Source organism: Podarcis vaucheri (genome assembly GCF_965113315.1).
Source record: "Podarcis vaucheri genome assembly, chromosome: 2".
NCBI lineage: Eukaryota > Metazoa > Chordata > Lepidosauria > Squamata > Lacertidae > Podarcis > Podarcis vaucheri.
Window position 1 is genome coordinate 104649647 of NC_138760.1, and position 18608 is coordinate 104668254.

General features: G+C 43.3%; 1 protein-coding gene across 4 annotated transcripts in view; it reads right to left on the reverse strand.

Moving 5' to 3' along the window:
* The window catches only part of LOC309524847 (monocarboxylate transporter 2-like), a 685265-nt gene that overhangs the window by 648936 nt on the left and 17721 nt on the right, over positions 1-18608 (reverse strand). For 3 of the 4 annotated variants that reach the window (XM_082209969.1, XM_082209970.1, XM_082209971.1), the window contains 3 exons: positions 18241-18384; positions 16306-17163; positions 10031-11875 (listed from right to left, as the gene is read on the reverse strand). In XM_082209969.1, coding sequence (XP_082066095.1) covers positions 11574-11875; positions 16306-17163; positions 18241-18384 — 1304 coding nt within the window. In that variant the 3' untranslated portion in view covers positions 10031-11573. Of the gene's footprint in view, positions 1-10030; positions 11876-16305; positions 17164-18240; positions 18385-18608 lie in introns of those variants that run through there. The other variant, XR_014216026.1, reaches the window with a different exon arrangement.

An 18608-nucleotide genomic window follows, 5' to 3' on the forward strand; every position in this document is an offset into this window, starting at 1 on the left:
TACATTTAAAATATATTTTGAGATAAAATAAATTTAAGAGTGCAGAATTGGAAAGTAAATACATTTTAAAATGCATATCAAATATGTATTTAAATTAAAAATTTGTGTGCATTTTAAAAAATAATAAAAAAACACAGATTGAGGAAGAAATCGAACAGCCTTCTTGGTGAATACATGCAAAAGTAACATGGACTGGATATATAGACTGATTCACCCATTGCTAAAACCTGTCACAAAGGGAAGTGGATTCAGAACAGCCTAGGGAGAGTAATTTATGTGTGATGAGCCAATCCCAAGCATGGTCCCTCACAACAACTGAAGTGTTAGAAAGCACCCTAAAACCAACACGTGGCTGAGGCTTTGAGCAACCACACTATCATGTGATAAATGCACACTCATTGTTGCGCAAATCCATCTGGGGCAAGCTGCAATTGGATGATCACTGCTTCTGCTGGCCATATCATCATCATAGACTTTTATTGCGCTAGCCATAGGCCATGGCATCATTCAGAAAAATAACAAAAGGAAAAACAGCTGTAACCATAAAAATCATCAGGCACCACACATTCAATATAAACCACGGTCACAACTACTAAGATTGTTTGTTGCATAAAATAGAATAGCCGAAGATTCTCGAGTAAAATGTGCCAAATTAAATATCCGAATCCCCTTTGCAATTGACCACTATTTTATCTATTTCTTTCCTCCTGATCTTCTTAGTTGCCAATGCATAGAGTGCTACTTTATAAGTTACAAAGTCATCAGTATCGCTCAGCAGCCATTTCCACCCTATTCAAGTGAGTTCCATTCAGAAACAGGGGTTTTATGAATCGGTCTCTTGGGTCTATATATAACGGGCACTGCAATAAATAGTGGCACAGGTCCTCCACACAGGGTTGCCCACACAGACAAAGTCTCTCTTCATAATGTACTTTGCCGTAGTGTCCATCCAACACCGCTGAGGGCATCAATTGGAATTGTAATTCTGTGACAGCGATTCTAAGCACAGCAATGCTGCCTTATGAAAGAGGCACAACGCAGAAAATAGCACTACCAATCCTGTGCATATGTGTGCATTGGTACGAGACATGGCTGGATGTCCAGGGTTTACTCTGACTTTGTGAAGGCATAAGTCTTTATCAGGATCCCCATCTGTAGCACCATCTTGATCATGTCCAATGCTGCACTGGTAATGGGAATGTTGGAAGTGGTAGGTGGTGATGATGTTTTCCTGGAAGCCAGAGACACTGGCATTGGGACAATGTGCATCATGCACCCGTCCCATGCATAATAATAATTAGCCACTACATCTACAGCAAATGGTCACTAGTTGATTCCAGCAGCAGCAGTTGCAGTAAATGCATTTAATAGGACAGCGCAGCATAGCATCTGTTTAAAAGTTATATACTTCTTCCCGTGCCTATAAATCACCTGTAACTAGGCTGATGGCAGTCACACCATTCAGATGCAATAATTGATATGATTATCATTCTAGCAGCCTTAACTACATTGGAAAGAACTGGTAAATTAAGTAAATTAGACGTTAAAAGCCAAAGGTCATGCTGTGAATTTGAGATATGAGTTCCTACAGCAAGAAGAAGCACCTTGTGCAGCTCAAGATTGAACTCTAGTGGTTATATTTAAACACTGCACACAGCTTTGGGCACCTTCGCAAAACAAAAGATGTTATTTAGAATCTATTCCGGTTGCTTGGGAAGAAATAAAGCTATTGTCAGTCTTCAGGTAAAATGCACTGAAGTGGTTAGCAGTAGCACATCAAAGAGATACATTAAAAATGTGGCAAAGGGTGTCTGCAAAATAAGAGCTCCAACATAAAAGGGGAGACTTGAAACCCTTGGAAATATTTTTTTTTTCCCAGAGAGAAGTTAAAAGTGCATGCCCTTGGAAAGCATAGTCTCCATTCTGTTCTGGTAATCTTGAATTTTCTTATTGTTTCCATATACTCAAAAACAATATTTTCCCCATGCGTCAAATTGCATGTTTTGTATGTTTTGCGTCCTTGAACGTTATTAGTCCAATTCACAGGTTTTTATTGCAGCTGAAGCCTATAGGTGCCTGCTGAAGCCTTGGAACATCCTCTCCTACTCACCAAATAGATGATCTGTATTGTCAATGGTGACAGAACTGATCATCTGTTGGAGGAGAGAGAAGGCACCTGAGCTAAGGCTGTGAGCCTATGCACAATTAACTGTGGAGCTGTTGGTCATAGAATTTATTCCAAGTAAGTATGCATAGAAATGGGCTGTAGGTTTACAGACTTCTTTCTATCCCTTCTCTGCTTCGCCAGGTGACTGGCCTTGATGAATCTGGCAAGAAATCATTTGCTTGGTATTATATCAGTGTGCTGGACCATACTGAACCCAGATCCCTTAGCAACATCATTTTGTTCAGGCAGTGAAACAGATCTGTTGCCAGAAATGTATTTCCATTCGTGGACCGCTCTCATTTGGGCATCTGCATTGACCAAACACATTCTGATGATGATGTTTGTGCTGTAGTTAAGGGGGTATAGCATTTGCCACATCCCATCCCCTTCATTTCCAGGTAGGGTTAAGAAATGACTCCTGTCTGAAGTCCTGGAGAGCCACAGCCAGTTGAAAATACTGTGTTGGGTGGATCAGTGGCCCTTCTAGGTATTAAATATACCAAGAAAAAAGCACACCAAGAACTCAGGCCAGTGTAAGTTTCAATAGTGGGAGTGGTCCCTACTCGCAAATCAAGAGTCAATAGTAACAAAAACTAATCCATTCAAAAGTATGTATTCTGACAAGGATTAGAAACTCAAATAGAGATTACAAACTCGTCGTGGAGGTCTTAGTTTCAATCATTGTTTCAATCAATGATTGAAACTAAGACCTCCACGACGAATCTGGACTAACATGAATTTATCTCTACTCATAAACTCTTATCTCTAATTCTGTAATGAATTATTGTGTTATACATATTTTTATGAGTTTGAGTTTGTAATCTCTGTTAGAGTTTGTAATTGTTACTATTGACTATTGATTTGCGAGTAGGAACCACTCCCACTATTGAAACTTACATTGGCCTGAGTTCTTGGTGTGCTTCCTTCTAGGTATTAGGCAGTTTTCCTATGTCCCTTCCTCCCCACCTCAGATTACCATGGACACAATAGACAGAAGGTCATCCATAGCAGTGACAGCTCCATGTTGGAAGAAAGGGACTTGGAGAAGATGCTTTCAGAAGACACTTTCATCAGTGGCCTACTTGTTCTTCCTCGGCCTCTGGTCCCAATCCCACTACTTCCCAGAGAGGGAAGGCAGGCAATTGGCAGCTGCTGTTCCTTCAACTAATTCCATTGCTTGTTGGTCCCTCTGGGGGAGCTGAGAAAAGCAACACAGAAGGCTGTGTGCGTGAATCTGTAGTTACAGAAAGCTGCAACTCAAGGGAAAGCAATTTCAGTGTAGCAAACATTTCAGAGTTGTAAAGATCCCTGGGCTGGTCACCTCTCCTAGTTTTTGGATAATAAGATAAATTTTGAAAAGTGTACCTTCCACTGAGGGCAATCCTTTCCACCCAATGCAGCTGGAGAGGGGAAGTGGGGGCTCGCGCTGGAATTAATTTATCAGGCCCAAGTCATTAAGTGAAAATGTATCATCTTTATTAGCTTCTTGGGTGAGTTGCAAAGGCTCATTCATCTTAAGTGTATCAACTTGCTGGCTCCTTTGTCAGATAGAATAATGACAGACATTATAAAGAACACAACCTGTCAAGAAGGAATATATTTGCTCGTAAGTCAGACTGCATAAATATACACATCCTCACTTTTACTGGGATGGAGAAGGTGCTAAGGGAGGGACACAAAGTCTCTTCCTGTCGGGAGAGAGGAAGAAAAATGTGTGCCCGTGATCCATGTATAACATTTGGCAATGAGGCATGGAGCCATTGTAATAAAAATAAAAGATCAGCTGACTGATGAAGGAATTGCATCTGTTTGGGGGGTTGGGGCCCACAAATGTAAATGGCTTAGGTAGAGATGGGTGAATCTATCAATTTTAGTTTCTCTCAGTTTCTCTCTCTTTTTTAAAAAACAAATTTTAAGTTCTGCTGTCCACATTTTCATATCAGTTTGTGACTTAAAAAAAAAGTCCCTGTGAAAATTCGCCAGCATTTTAGTACAAATTTCTCCTAAGAAATACATGCCTGTATGGAATCATCCTGTGTGTAAACCCGCAATCCTATACGTCGAAAAGGTGTTTGCAAATAAAATAAATGAATGTGGACAGTTCTGGGGGAAACCTGGAAGTGCATGTGTGGGTCACGTGCATAGACTGTAAGACAAAAGAAAAAGAAACTTCTATAAAAAGCCCACTTGTATTTGCATGAGAGTAGGCGGCACTGAACATGAATCGGATCAGGCCTTGGGCTGCATTTTGCTTGTGCTTATTTGCCACTTAGGAGATATTTGGCACTTGTTAGAATTGTCCACTTTTTCATTCCTCATGCCCGAGAGGTAAGGATTTAAGAGGCTGTTAGCGTGAAGATGAGTTCAACTTTGTACGCTCTGCTTTTGTGACACTCCGTGTGAGAATTTCTCTTCCCTCAGCCCTGTATTAATGATGCTGAATTGTGGTGCTGAATATACTTTACACATCATTATTCTTGCAGAGGGCAAGCAGGCCTGAGCAGCCTTTGAGCCAAGCGTATTTCGGACCCCAGCGCAAACTGTTTCCCTGTGGCCTTGGTTCAAAGCCCTCTGCATAGGGCTCTCAGCAGCAGAAGAAGAAAAAAGGCTTAATCCCTTAACAAACCTTAATACATGCTGAAGTACAACCCAGGACAACATTATTGACATTCTAAGCGTTGTTAAAAATGATGGCACATCCCATTTTGACACTCTGTTTTAAAGAATGGGGGGGGGGACTTTGAATGCCCATGTTTCTTATTATCAAGAATGAAAATAGTAAAGAAGAGGAAGTAACCTGAGAAGTCGAAAAGAGAATGTCACTGTCATATGCTGCATCAAAGTCTGCAAGCTTGCTTCATTATATATTGTAGTTGGGAAACAAAAGCTTTCTGGTTTTGAATCAAATCGAATTTATCCTGTTGCCCCAAATAAGCTTCTACTTATCTTTGTTCAATTTTTCCTTTTCACTGTATGGTAGGGCTGCCATACGTCCAGACATTACCGGGATTTCCAAGGCGGAATTGACGTCCAGGGGGAATTTCCAAAAGGTGGTGCTTTATCCTGGATCTTAGACAAATCATTCAAAAGACTTTTGGGGGCATTTTTGTAAACAAAAAACAAACAAAAAACCTCAACAACTTTAGGGTTTGCTCAACAACTGTCAAAGTGTCCTGGTTTTTACTTTTTGAAATATGGCAACCCTACTGTATGGTTTAGAGCATGGGTAGGCAAACTAAGGCCCGGGGGCCGGATGCAGCCCAATCACCTTCTAAATCCAGCCCATGGATGGTCAGCGTGTTTTTACATGAGTAGAATGTGTCTTTTTATTTAAAATTAATCTCTGGGTTATTTGTGGGACCTGCCTGGTGTTTTTACATGAGTAGAATGTGTCCTTTTATTTAAAATGCATCTCTGGGTTATTTGTGGGGCATAGGAATTCGTTCACTTTTAATTTATTTTTTCAAAATATAGTCCGGCCCCCCACAAGGTCTGAGGGACAGTGGACCAGCCCCCTGCTGACAAAGTTTGCTGACCCCTGGTTTAGAGAGTTATAGATGTTCAGTGGAAGTCACACTGTATAAATCAATCATTGGCTTTGCTTTGAAATAGAAAGAAAGCAGAGAGTAAAGAATGAGCTGTGAGTGGAGGGAGGCTCTTTCCCCATCTTTTGGACCCTGTGGGAAACTCAACAAACCTGCCGTACCTGAAACTGGGTATGGAGAGAGCAGCCGAATGAGACACAGCTGTGGGCAGCCTGAGGAAGGATCATCCACCATGGACCTACCCATAAAAAGCAAGTCTAGATTGAGAGACTAGGGTGATGTCCACTGCTTCCAGGAACTCTTCTCATTGTGAGATTTTAATGGGTGAATGGAAAGTTTGTCTGGATTCCAAGTGAGAACCTGGAAGCTGAGAGGAAAGGTGTGTCAGAAGGAAAATAAAGTAGCAATTTGGGATTAAGGTAACTTTTCTTATATGTTTCTGAGTATTTTTGTAATATTTTTGTTTAAGCTGTTGGTCGTCGCTTCTGTTTTCTGTACACCACTTAAAGATGTTTCTAATATATTAAGTGGTACAGTAATTAAGTAATCATCAATCATCATAATCTGTGAAGCTAGTATCTACCACCAAGCCCATACCCAAATGAACCAGGTATAATGAGCCAGTGTGGCTATGAGGAAGGAAGGGTGTTTTTAAGATTCTGGGTAGTTTTATGACTGTCTTTTGCAGTTTCTTTATCTTCTCTTGTCTTTTTGTTTCCCAAACTATCCATTTTTTCACCACCATGATTTTTTTTAGGCTCCTCTTTCTCCCTGAGCAGACTTTGTCTGGTAGTGTCTGTTCCCAACCTATCCTGAATTTGTATTTTTACTATACAGTGGTACCTCGGGTTACATACGCTTCAGGTTATATACGACTCCGCTAACCAAGAAATAGTACCTCGGGTTTTAAGAACTTTGCTTCAGGATGAGAACAGAAATCGTGCTCCAGTGGTGTGGCAGCAGCAGGAGGCCCCATTAGCTAAAGTGGTGCTTCAGGTTAAGAACAGTTTCAGGTTAAGAACGGACCTCCAGAACGAATTAAGTACTTAACCCGAGGGTACCACTGTACTATGAGAAGCCCATACGTATGAACACCGAGGGAACAAGCACACTGGACACCAAGACAAGACGTATCCCGCTATGGCAGCGACGGGGAACCTTTGGCCCTCCATGTTGGCTGGGGTGGATGGGAGCTAGAGTCTAACAAGCTCCCTTGTTTTTATACAGGCTACTTTCTACACACACACACACACACACACACACACACACACTTCTCTATCCTCTGTCCAGACAAGCAAGAAGCACAGAGTTCAACAGCACCTTTCAGAAAGACAAAAATACTCTGGGAGAGTGTGCAGCAAGGCTGGGAAAAGGTGTGACCTGGGGAAAGTGGGTGTGGCTGGCGGTGTAGCCTTCAGGGCCAGAGAAAGAAGTCTAACAGGCCACATGTGGCCCCTGAGGCTGAGAGACTCTCCACCCTGTTCCAGACCATACCTGCAGGTAGAATAGTCAGATGAAAAAAATCTGTGTTCCTTCCCACATCTGCAATTATTTGCATAAACATTTGTATACGTTCCCCTGGCATTCTTTTCTGTCGTATACTCTGCTATGGGCAATTGTTCCCGTATCCCTCAATATTTGGAATCAGACTATTCGGCAGTCCAGAAGACTGCAGTGAGACCAAGAGGGAGCTTGTATGAGGTTCCACCTGCAATCCAGGTCACAAAGTTTTATTTCGTCTCCCAATTTGCTTCTAATGCTGAGTTTGGGATGTTCCGGACAAAAGGATCTGGCCCGCCGAAAAGCGGCTTATGTTGAAAGAAGAGTAAGACTGTACTGGTGTGTGCTTTTGTTTGCTTGCTAATCAGTTTTTTGGTCTCCAGCCAGCCACAGGAATGCACCCAGTTGAAAAGAGGAACCTCTGTTGTTTTGAAAACTAGATATGGTGGCTGCCTACATTATCTCAACAGGAAGGCTTTGTTTAAATATCCTGTTCCTTAAGTTATCAGCTGTCCTCATAAGCGTAGCTAGCATTTCAGTCAAGTTTGCCCTAGTGCTGCAGCACATGGGTATAGGAGGGGGCAGGGAGATGTGCGTATCTGAAGATTCATGTGCTGCTTCTTCAGAAGCTGCTCAAGAAAAGAGTAGGTGCCAGTATGTTTGGGGTCAGTTAACTGCAGCATTTACACAAACAACAGCATGGATTGGTGACTGAGACCTGTTGTTCTGGTTAGCTGGAAAATACGTCTTGCATAAAATGTGAAATCCCACCGTAATATACAAAATGTGCTAGGAAGGGAGCCCCACTTAACTCAATGGGACTTACTTCCTAGTATGTGATGCATGCTAAGAACTTTTCTCTCTTTTTTATGTAAGCGTACTCAATGCATGTACTTCATTGTGTGCACTTGTTTTTGTTCTGTTTTGTTTTCAATCTGTTGGGGTTTTTTATATGTTGATGTCATGATGTCTCTTTTCAAAGTCTATGGCTATTTTTAAAGAATATTTTATGCCATTTTATGAAAACCACTTAGGAGGTGATTTTAAAAAATTAAAAAAATAAGTGGCATATAAATCTTAATTAATAAACAGGATCGCAACTTAAAGCTTTCACCAAAGACTAAAATGTATACCCCAATTAATAAAGGGAGATGACAACAGATTCACGGTTCATCGGCCAACACTGAGGTGTCTTCAAGAATTGTACTGTATAGATTACATAAATATATCTGATCTTTTATTAGCTAATGTTGCCAATTGTGGAGTGGGGGGGGGTACCTGGCCATCTTCTGTGCAGTTTTAATCTCTGCTAATAGGTGAAGCTTCTTGCAGCATGGGATAAACATTAACACATCCTAACGTCAGCAGACTGAGCTTCTGTTCCAAATACAGGAGCAGGCAGTGACACAAAACTTTATACCCTTCACTTCTTCCTGCATCAAATGGTAAGAATAAATGTCAGTGGTTGCATGCAAAGCTAGCAAATGATTGCCTTCCAGGTGTGATAAGTCTGTTCACCTTTTGCCGGTGGGCGGCGTTAAGAGATCCGGGGTGTGAATCCAGTCTGAAGCCTGAACGTGGGCTAGGGCCATGTCACAGCCCCTACAGTGACCCCTCGGGGTGCCCCTATTTGATGCAAGTCATAGGGCGCCCCCATTGGCGGTTTACCCTTAAGTGGACTCTCTGCAGACGGGCACGAGTCAAGATATAGCCTGGCTTATCCCCAATGCCTAAGCCAAACCACTTGCATCTGTATCCAATAAAGCCTATTTGAACCCATAAACCAAAATACGACATGTCCGTGTGCTTTATTGTTGTCCTGGGAATTTTGTTGCTTAGGTGCCTTGGCACGCAACTATTGTCCTTCCAAGAAGAACCTCAGGCAATAAAAACTGAAGGTTCAGTTGAGAAATCAGTGTCAACATGCCTTTTAATGTGCCTGATTCTCTCACAGTACTAATGAAGTTACTTAAAAGTCTTTTTTTTTACTCTGATGTTATTGAAATATCATTAAAATAACCATAGTTTTTGCTAATTAATGTGTAGACTACGTCTTCGCTTTTAAAAAAGCCCCCTTCCCTCAGGAACTTCAGGAAAGAATCTTTAGAGAGGAACACCCCTGGACAGAAAGAAAAAAAAACCTTCACAGTGGAAGCATATTCTGGGGAAGAAACTCCTGCTGGTTCCTGTGGATTTGAGGATCATGTGGAGTTTGAATTTTGATGTTAACATTCTTCAAAGGATTCCTCTGCGAGTGCTTCTCAGAGAAGGAAGCACACTGTGTCAAAACAGGTCCACTTTCTTTCTTTAAAATGTTCAGGTAGTTCTGCCAGATAAAGCAGCGCATGTTCATCTTGGCAACTATATCTGGTATCCATCAGCTGCAGGCAAAGTAAATTTTGCCTGAGGTTTAGAGCTCCTAAATTTTAATTCTCTGCAAAGGACCATCCACGTTCTCTACCCCAAAATTCCCTTGACTCAATCGCTAATGTCCCTTGTTTCGCTCTCGTGGATTTGAACCTGACTTAGGGTCTAACACGCATGTTATATGTCAGGGAAGCTGAATTATCAGCTTGCTGGCCTCATCAATCTCCACAAGCATTTTGGGGGGTGAGATGCCCTTAAATTTTGGCTGTGGCAGCAAATAAATGTACATATATTACGTTGATGTATAAGTTTCAGTACCCAATTCTGCAAAGTGGTCTCTTTATTTCCCCCTGGGGTTAGGTGAGAAAAAGAAAAAACTCAGACAATTTTATTAGAAAAATGTCTTCTTGGGCTCAGCTTCGCTGGAAACCTTTATAATAATAAAATTCAGTGGCAGTAAAATAATGCCTTTATTTGTAACAAGCCAAGCTCATGATTTTTGACATTACTTGGAAGCCTTCCTGAGAATGATTGGCCAGGTTGTTTAAAAAAAGAGAGGAATGGAATCTGTGTTTCTGGGGAAATATCTGGTGTGAAGCTCTTTGTGCAGTTTGTGTCAGTCATAAAATGATAAGAGGAAATGGTTGCTGAATGATCAGGTTAGGACTATGTCTTGTGCAAAAGTCTTAGGACAGGTTTTTGTGGCGGCATTCTTGGACAATGCATGAATTGGGGTCTGTACAGTCTAGCTGGAAGTTGTCTAAATCTAACCAGAATTTACAGGCCAGACAACAACAACAACAAAACTTTGGTAAGCTTTATATTAGCAGTGAATTACTGTTAATGTTAGTAAACATGCCACAGAAACTGAACTGTGTAGTGCAACCTAGTCATTCGAACTGTATGTTGTGCTTATGCACGTTCATAATGTTAAGACCTCATAGGCCTAGATCCAGAAAATTCTTCTGTTGGAAAAAGTGATGAGCAACCATCACATGACTGGGTCCGAATGTCAAATGGGTGTTTGTCAACAAGAGAAGTCAGTGGCGACACTTAGCTCTCTTCAAGGTCTCTCTTCACTTTTTTTGTTCTGTGCACCAGATCGCCACCAGAAGAGGCCAGCTGTGTACACCCCAGCCATACAGCAGGCACTGTGAATTATAAGCTATGAAAGAGTAATGAAAATACAAGCATCCCTTATACCAAGTCAAATCGTGGATCCTTCTAAGAGAGCACTGTCCACTCTGGCTAGCAGTAGCTCTTAGGAAGAGGCCCTTTTAAAAGAGGATTAGACAAATTCATGGAGAACAAGGCTACACTGGTGGGTATCTCCACAGCCAGAGGCAGTATTCTGAATACCAGTTGCTGGAAACGGCAAGAGGGGGAAATTCTGTTGCCTTTGGGCTTTCCCATATTGCAACTGATGATGAGCTGGAGGCTCTTCTTACATCTTTCTCAGGCCTGGTACTCAGTACCTTTTTTTCTAGAGATGCTTGGGATATTCTGCACACAAAGCATGTGCTTTACTGCTGATCTGTGGCTCTTCTCTGTTAGAGGCCATGGAGAAGGAATGCTGACTCTCCAGCGTAGAGGATCCACTGTCGGTGAGCAATTTCCCCAATGCCATGCAACTTTCCCTACAAAATGTTCCCTGGTTCTTCCATTTTGGGGCCATTTTGAGTGAGGGGCACAGGCACAAAGCTCTGACATAGGCAGTTATCCTGGACTAAACAAGGAGGAAAGTGTTTGCTGCCTAAGTGGCTGGGAAGGCTCAAAGCTTATACAGATTTGAAGTAGTGTAATAACGAGCACTGCACAGCATTTGCTGTGTGCTCGTAGGAAACTGGGCTTGTTATTTGCTTCTAGGCTTTCGGAGTCAGCGGGGGCAGGGAGGCAATAGTGTGTGAAGGCCATCTATACATGCTGTACATCTGAAGTCACTTTAAGAAATACGAAAGAGCTATTTCCCATTCAGAAAATCAGGTGATGCAGATTTAGGCTTGACTTGCGATGTTTGCCCCATTCTTTAGTGCTTCCTCTTCACTTCCCAGAGGGACTGCTTCGGGGCCACCGTTCATCTCTTCTGCTCCCGTGGCGTTTCCTTCTGCAGTTACTGTCCTTACGGGTCCATCGTCCTTCTTTTGCGCTTCCATCTTTTTCCTTGCTTTCTCCTCTTTCGCAAGCATTCTGTAGTTGTAGTAATTCATAATGAAGAGAAAGAGCCCAGCCAACACCATCACTGCCCCACACTTGATGAACATGTATTTGTAGTCCCCAAACATGTCGATGAGAGTTCCTGCAAAGGGAGAAAGAAGAAGGGCTGTCAATCAACCAAAAAGGAACCTTAACAGAATTAATCATTACTTTCAGCCTATTCAGCTGGATAAATAATCAATCAAGCATGTATTAAGTAGTAACTCCCACCCAAAAAAACAAACAGATCAAAGGTTGACTAACTGTACAGTTTCACAGAAGGGAGCACTAAGCCTTGTACGTACTACACAACGAGGTTTCTATGGCCCAACAGGGCTCTGAACCCAGATTGCCAAAGTCTCAGAACCAAACTGGCCGCAACGATCATCCTCTGAGGCCCTTCTTGGTGTGCCTCCTCCGTAAGAAGTACGGAGGGTGGCAACACGAGAACGGGGCTTTTCTGCAGTGGCTCCCATGTGCAAGTGTGTGGGTTTCCTCCCTTCCTCAACTAAGGGTTTAGTTAAAGGGTTTAGTTAAAAGGCAGTGCCAGTGTTTTAGGGGAGGTTAGAGTTTAGTATGGCAGGAGTTAAGGAACAGAGTTACTTAGCAGTGGGTTGGAGAAAGAGTCAAAAAGCAGGATGCTGATGTTTGCTTTGAATCCAATGTTGTGGCTATAAAAGAAACCAGAAAAACTTGTAATGCAATGCTGGAGATCCCTCCATTAGATTCAGGTTGTGTTTATGTGTAAATATATCATAAAGACATCACAGCCTCCTCTGTGCTTCATTGTCTAAAACAGACAACCTTCTTATACCTATGGCCCACTAATGCAGCGGCGTAGCGTGGGTTGTCAGCACCCGGGGCAAGGCAAGTCATTTGCGCCCCCTAACCCCTAACCTGCCGCCACTGCCAGCTTCTTCTTGCTGCTGCCTGGTCTGGTCTGGTGTGGTTCTCTCCCGCGCTCAGCGCTGCGCTGGGCGGCCGCTGCACTGTCCCTCCCCCAGATAGTCCCTCGCTCTCTCTCCGCACTGCACGCCTGGCACCCACCCCCTCCACAGTGGGCGGCGACCCAGCGGCTCGGATCCGATTCGCACAGCCAGCACTGCAGTGAGAGAGAGTGAGTGAGCCAGGTAGGGGCAGAGAGCTGTGAGTGCGAGTGCGCCCCCCGCCAGATGTTGCGCCCGGTGCGGCCGGGGCCCCCTGCACCCCCCACGCTACGCCACTGCACTAATGCATCTTTCTTGATGGTAAAATTTCCTTACCACCCACCAGTACTCAATAGAAGAAGGATTCAGCTTGTGCTGTAGAACCCGCTACTGCCCAGTGGCGGAGCTTCATGCTCCAGCACCGGGGGGGCGGAGAGCAGGTGGGGGCAGGGGGCAGGGCTGGTGCGCGTCCGGGGGCGTGGCAATCCGCCTGCGGGGACGCGGCACCCAGCGCGGGCGGAGGGCAGCCGCAATGGCACCCCACTGGGATTGCGCTGCTGGGGGCGGTGCGCTCTCCCCGCACTCCTCTTCCTCCACCAGCGCTACCGCCCACCTAGAAAAACGCCCACTAGTGGGCGGTAGGGACCAGTTTGAGAACCACTGGTCTAAAAGGAAACACGGGCCCTGGGTTAAAGCGCACCTGCAACCTCTGGAATTTTGCGCCTCTCGAAGATCAGGGTAGCATGTAACAATACTTTCTTTTGCCTGCCCTAAATTTTCCATTCCAGTTTCACTGGATGACCATGGGTTTCAGTATTATGAGAAAGTGAGGAAAATGTCTCTCTATCCACTTTCTCCACAACTTGCATAATTTTATATACTTCTATCATATCCCCTCTCGTTTGCCGTCCGCCCCCCACCCAGCCGGAGGCTAATTGCAGTAATTCTAACTTTCTGCTAATCAGAATGACCTAGAGGTCTGCTAAATACATTTCACCGAGCACTTTAATGAGAAGAGTACTGGAGAATTCATCAGTAGAAGAGTCTCACCCAGCCCCCCCCCCCCTTTGAGAGTAAGGCAATGTCATAAAGCGCACCAGGAACAATTTACCTAGTTCATTAAAGCAAAACGCGGTGGTAGGTTATTAAATGCCAAAGAACCAATCAATGCGCTGCTTATTAAAATGGAGGAAACAATGCTGCAAAACTCATATTGCAAACTATTACACAGCAGTTTCTGGCCTCATTACCAAGCTTTAGCAATTAGCTTAATCTGCTTCATAAAATTGTATATAACTTGGGAAATGGCTGCTCTAAAACAAAATCCAAGTTATCCTGAATGGAATAAAGTTTCCCCTCAAAAGGAAGGTAATGTGCAGGTGTTCTTCCATGCAAAGGACAAAAAGGGAAGAAGTGAATTGCTCATCGAGGTAATAAAACAAAACAAAAAAGGGGCCTGCATTTTTGTAAATCTTTTGAATTACACTATCGGAGGTCCATTTGCCTGGCAATGCTTTTGGGGTAGCATAAGTTATAAAATTACCCACTAAGCAGTTGCATTTTAATGGTTATATCTTCTAACCCACCAACCATCTAGGTAGGAAATGGTCCAAAGCCATTTCAGTCCCACTGTAATCCATAGGGTTAAAGCAAATTTAAATGCAAATAGAGCTGTTCTGTTAATTTGTGAACGCAAACCACAGAATCCAACACAAACCCTGTGCAGTGAGAGGATGGCATTGATCCTATATATTACTGAGCCAACCATATTTGGTCATTTATGTCCTTGTTGAAATACTCTCTTTAGTCCAGCACTGAGACAAAAAAAAAAAGTTTAGAGGCAACTTTTATCCTATAGGTCTGTAAAAGACTGCTGCTCTCATAAGTGTGTAGAATACTGTAGCAGTTCCCAAAAACATTTACTAAGATCAACCACTTGCTATCACCCTGGTACATCACATCCATTTCTCTTCCATCTTAGTTCAATTCCATTCTCTTTTCAACTTAACGCAACTTGCACTGGTGCTGCATTAAGTACCCAGTGGGAAAGTGTTGAGTTAGATCAGCCCCTCCCTCTTGCCAGGCCTTGGTAATGCATACCAGACCAACCCCTTCATTGATTAGAATGGATTTATTATGGGCTAACTTTGCATCTTGCAGCAATGGAACCAAGCAGGAGAGCTGGCTGTTGCAACAACTCAAATTTTATTCATGAGAAGCGGCACCATTTATGTCAGCGTGTAATTAAACAGTAGAGCTGAATGCTGCCTAGATGCACTCCTACGAGGCAGATAAATAAATCTTAGCACTAATCAATGTGCTGCAGTTAAAATGCCAGCAAATACTACGTACTTGGTGTGCACGTGCCAAGTTAATATCACAAGTCACCACCAAAAGCTTATCCACAAGGCTGTTCCCTAGGGGTACCACCATTTTGGAATTATAGCTCTAGCAAGTTACCTGGGAACATGGCCTCATACGGTAGTTGCAGAACACAACAAGTGTTAACAGGAATGGCACCTACTAATGAAATGATGCTCGCATTGTAATAAAACTGAAACCCACTGTCACTGTATTTGTGGATGGTTAAAGGGATTTTATTCTGAAAGTTACATGAATATTGCATCTAATTTCCCCCTTTCAAAAGTTTTGTCATATTGACACAACTCCTGCAGAGCTTTCTTGTAGAGAGCAGATTTTGCTATCAGAGGGTTTCTGTTGTTGTTTGAAGTTAATAAGCTTTTGATTGAACAGTTATACCTCTGAAGAACAAAAAGCAGGGATTATACAATAAAAACATGTGTGGATTCCAGCACTTGCAACCAGCTCCTCCACCCACCCACCCCCAGCTCTGGAAGGTTTCATGTTTGTTTAGAACTGTTTACTGAAGAGAGGCCTGTGTAGCTTCCTGTGTAATTGACCATATAAACCCCTGTTGCCCAACCTGAATTCTTGGTATGACAGAGGGAGAGAAATGTGGCTAGAATTCACATGTCCACTCAGAAATAAGTGCTACTAAATTTAAAAGGTCTTAATTCCTAAAAGCAAACATATAAAGATAACAACCATGTGTCACTCTTCAAATTCTAATCTAAGTATTATCTACTTAGTTTGCCAGCAGAGGAACCTAAGGTCTTGTAAGGTTACATCTCAGCAGTGGAGTTACATCTTAGCTTGCAAATACCTTACATTTAAGCAGCAAAGATTTCACTATGTTCATCTGAATTTGTTTGAAGAAGAAACTTTGATTTGGCACTTCAGCTCCGCAAGACCCATTTCAATTAGTTTGCAGGGGAACTGAACTTTCTAGCTGTGCTGCGTTTTCAACCGGGGACAGAGCTCGTGGTGGCCAGCCATCTTATATCAGTTGCCATTTAAGCGGCAATCATATATGTACTTACCTGGGAGCAAGTCCCATTGAAACTGCATTGCTGGAAAACTCAAGGAAAGAGGGTTTGGTCCAGCAAAAGGAAGAAATGGTGGGTCAACATTCGAAGTGGCGGAGCGCACCTTAAAGTCTGATGTCCCCTACTCGAAGTCAAAGAATTCACAGATCTGTTCCCAACTGCAAACAGAACAATGAGCGGAAGTATAGAAATATCCTTACCCCCAATAGGTGGCCCAAGTAAGATGGTGCAGCATTCCACTATAGTGACGAGTCCAACAGCACTTGTGAATCGGCTGGCGCCAACCAGGTCCATGAGAGTTTCAAACAGCATTGCACAAACCATACCGAAGGCCAGCCCGTAGAAGACGGAATACACTACCAGGCCTGTATAGCCTGTTGCTAATGGGCACAGCAGATGGCATGTGCCATTAAAAGCAATGGAGAAGCTGAAGAAATACTGAATCTTTGGCCTGACCCACTTGCTATTGGCAATGAGCCCCGTAGCTGGCCTAGCTATCATATCGACTATTGCCAGAATTGAAAGGAGGAAAGCTGCTGAATATTCATCAATCCCAAGGTGCTTTGCGTAAGGAGCCAAAAAAACAATAGGGGCAAAAAAGCCCAGAAACATCAGCACATTCCCTACCAAATAGATCAGGAAGCCCCTGTGCTTGAAAAGAGATAAATCAAGGAATTTGTTAAAGTTTTCGCAACAGTCTTTGTCCTCCTTCTCTTCGTCTCCAGGGTCAGCCATTTCAGCTATGCCCATATCAAGCTGTTCTTTAGCTAAAGTCTCTTTTGCTTGTTTATTTGTTTGCTTCTCAGAGGGGCCAGTTGCTGTGCCGATGGGCCTGAAGAGGGCTCCAGCCACACAGCAGTTCAGTAGTATCGCCCCAAGAATGAAAAAGCTCCCCCTCCACCCAAAGTTGTCGAAAAGGAGCTGGTTCAAGGGAGCGAGCGTACAAAGCATGACAGGGCTTCCTGCCATGGCGAGGCCGTTGGCTATTGGACGCCTCTTCAGGAAGTACTTTCCAATCATGATCACGGAAGGCTGGAGGTTGAGGGCAAGGCCAAGTCCTGTAACAGAGACAGAGATAGAATTAATTCAGAAGGCAAAATGTGCTCCAGCACAGCAGGGACTGACCATGTGCCCCAGAGGGGTAGCCATGTTGTCCTTTCAGCATCAAAGACAACAAAGTAGCCTCATGCCCCCTTGTGACTAGATTTATTGTAGCATGATGAATGAGATATTGTTCTCAGTGGGGAAGTGTATACCTACACACACAGGCTAGAGAGGGAAATGATAAACTCTGGGGTCAAATGGCAATGAAATGCAAAAAGAGCTGTCTGTGACAATTCGATTAAAGCTTAAATGTATGCAGAATAAGCACAAATGATCATTCACACCAGCAGTAATTACTGATAATACAATCAAGCTAGAACAGCCATGTTAATTAACATCTGTAATAGGATAGGAAATCGTACTTCTGGATATGTTCTAATCCAGCAGTCCTGTGCTGGAATCTTGCTTTTTAATTCCTTGATTGCAGAAGAAGAGCTTAAGGTGATATGAGCTTTTGCAGACAACCGTCTTCTTCATCAAAGGATGACGTGAAATGAGAAATAAAAGCTAGAAAACCTTTAAGATTTCAGCTCCTGAGGAGACTGTGGTCACTAGACCAGCCTTTCTCAGCCTTGGGTCTTCAGATGTTGTCGGACTACAATTCCCATTAGCCCATTCCAGCATGGCTGTGCTGGCTGGGGGTGGCAGGAGCCGCAGTCCAAAATGTCCAAAGAAGAAGAAGAGGAGGAGGAGGAGTTTGGATTTGATATCCTGCTTTATCACTATCCAAAGGAGTCTCAAAGCAGCTAACATTCTCCTTTCCCTTCCTCCCCCACAACGAACACTCTGTGAGGTGAGTGGGGCTGAGAGACTTCAGAGAAGTGTGACTAGCCCAAAGTCACCCAGCAGCTGCATGTGGAGGAGCAGGGAAGCGAACCTGGTTCACCAGATTATGAGTCTACCGCCCTTAGCCACTACACTACACTGGCTCTCAGAGAGCACCACGCTGGTGAGGACTGATTAAAATATCCTCATTAGACACCTGCAGTGCCCATTATTCTAAGGAAAGTAAAGAAAGGTTTCGTTATTACCTGTGATAAGCCCAGCGCATAAGTATAGTTGAAAAATGCTTGTGCAGAAGGATGCAGAAACCATCCCTATGCCACATAGCAAGCCTCCCAATATGACCACCGGTCGGCTACCGTAGCGGTTCACCAAAATGCTGCTGATGGGACCTAAAAAATAAATGAAATCTAAGTAGGAAAATGAATCCCCAAAACAAACATTTCTGGAAAAAAATATACTTTCAAAGATAAACTGGTTAAAATCATTCAGAGTATTCAATAATGCTCAGGTTATTAGCAAGAACATGGCTGCATGGTGCTTTTTACAGGGGCATAGTACAGTGGTACCTCGGGTTACATACGCTTCAGGTTACATACGCTTCAGGTTACAGACT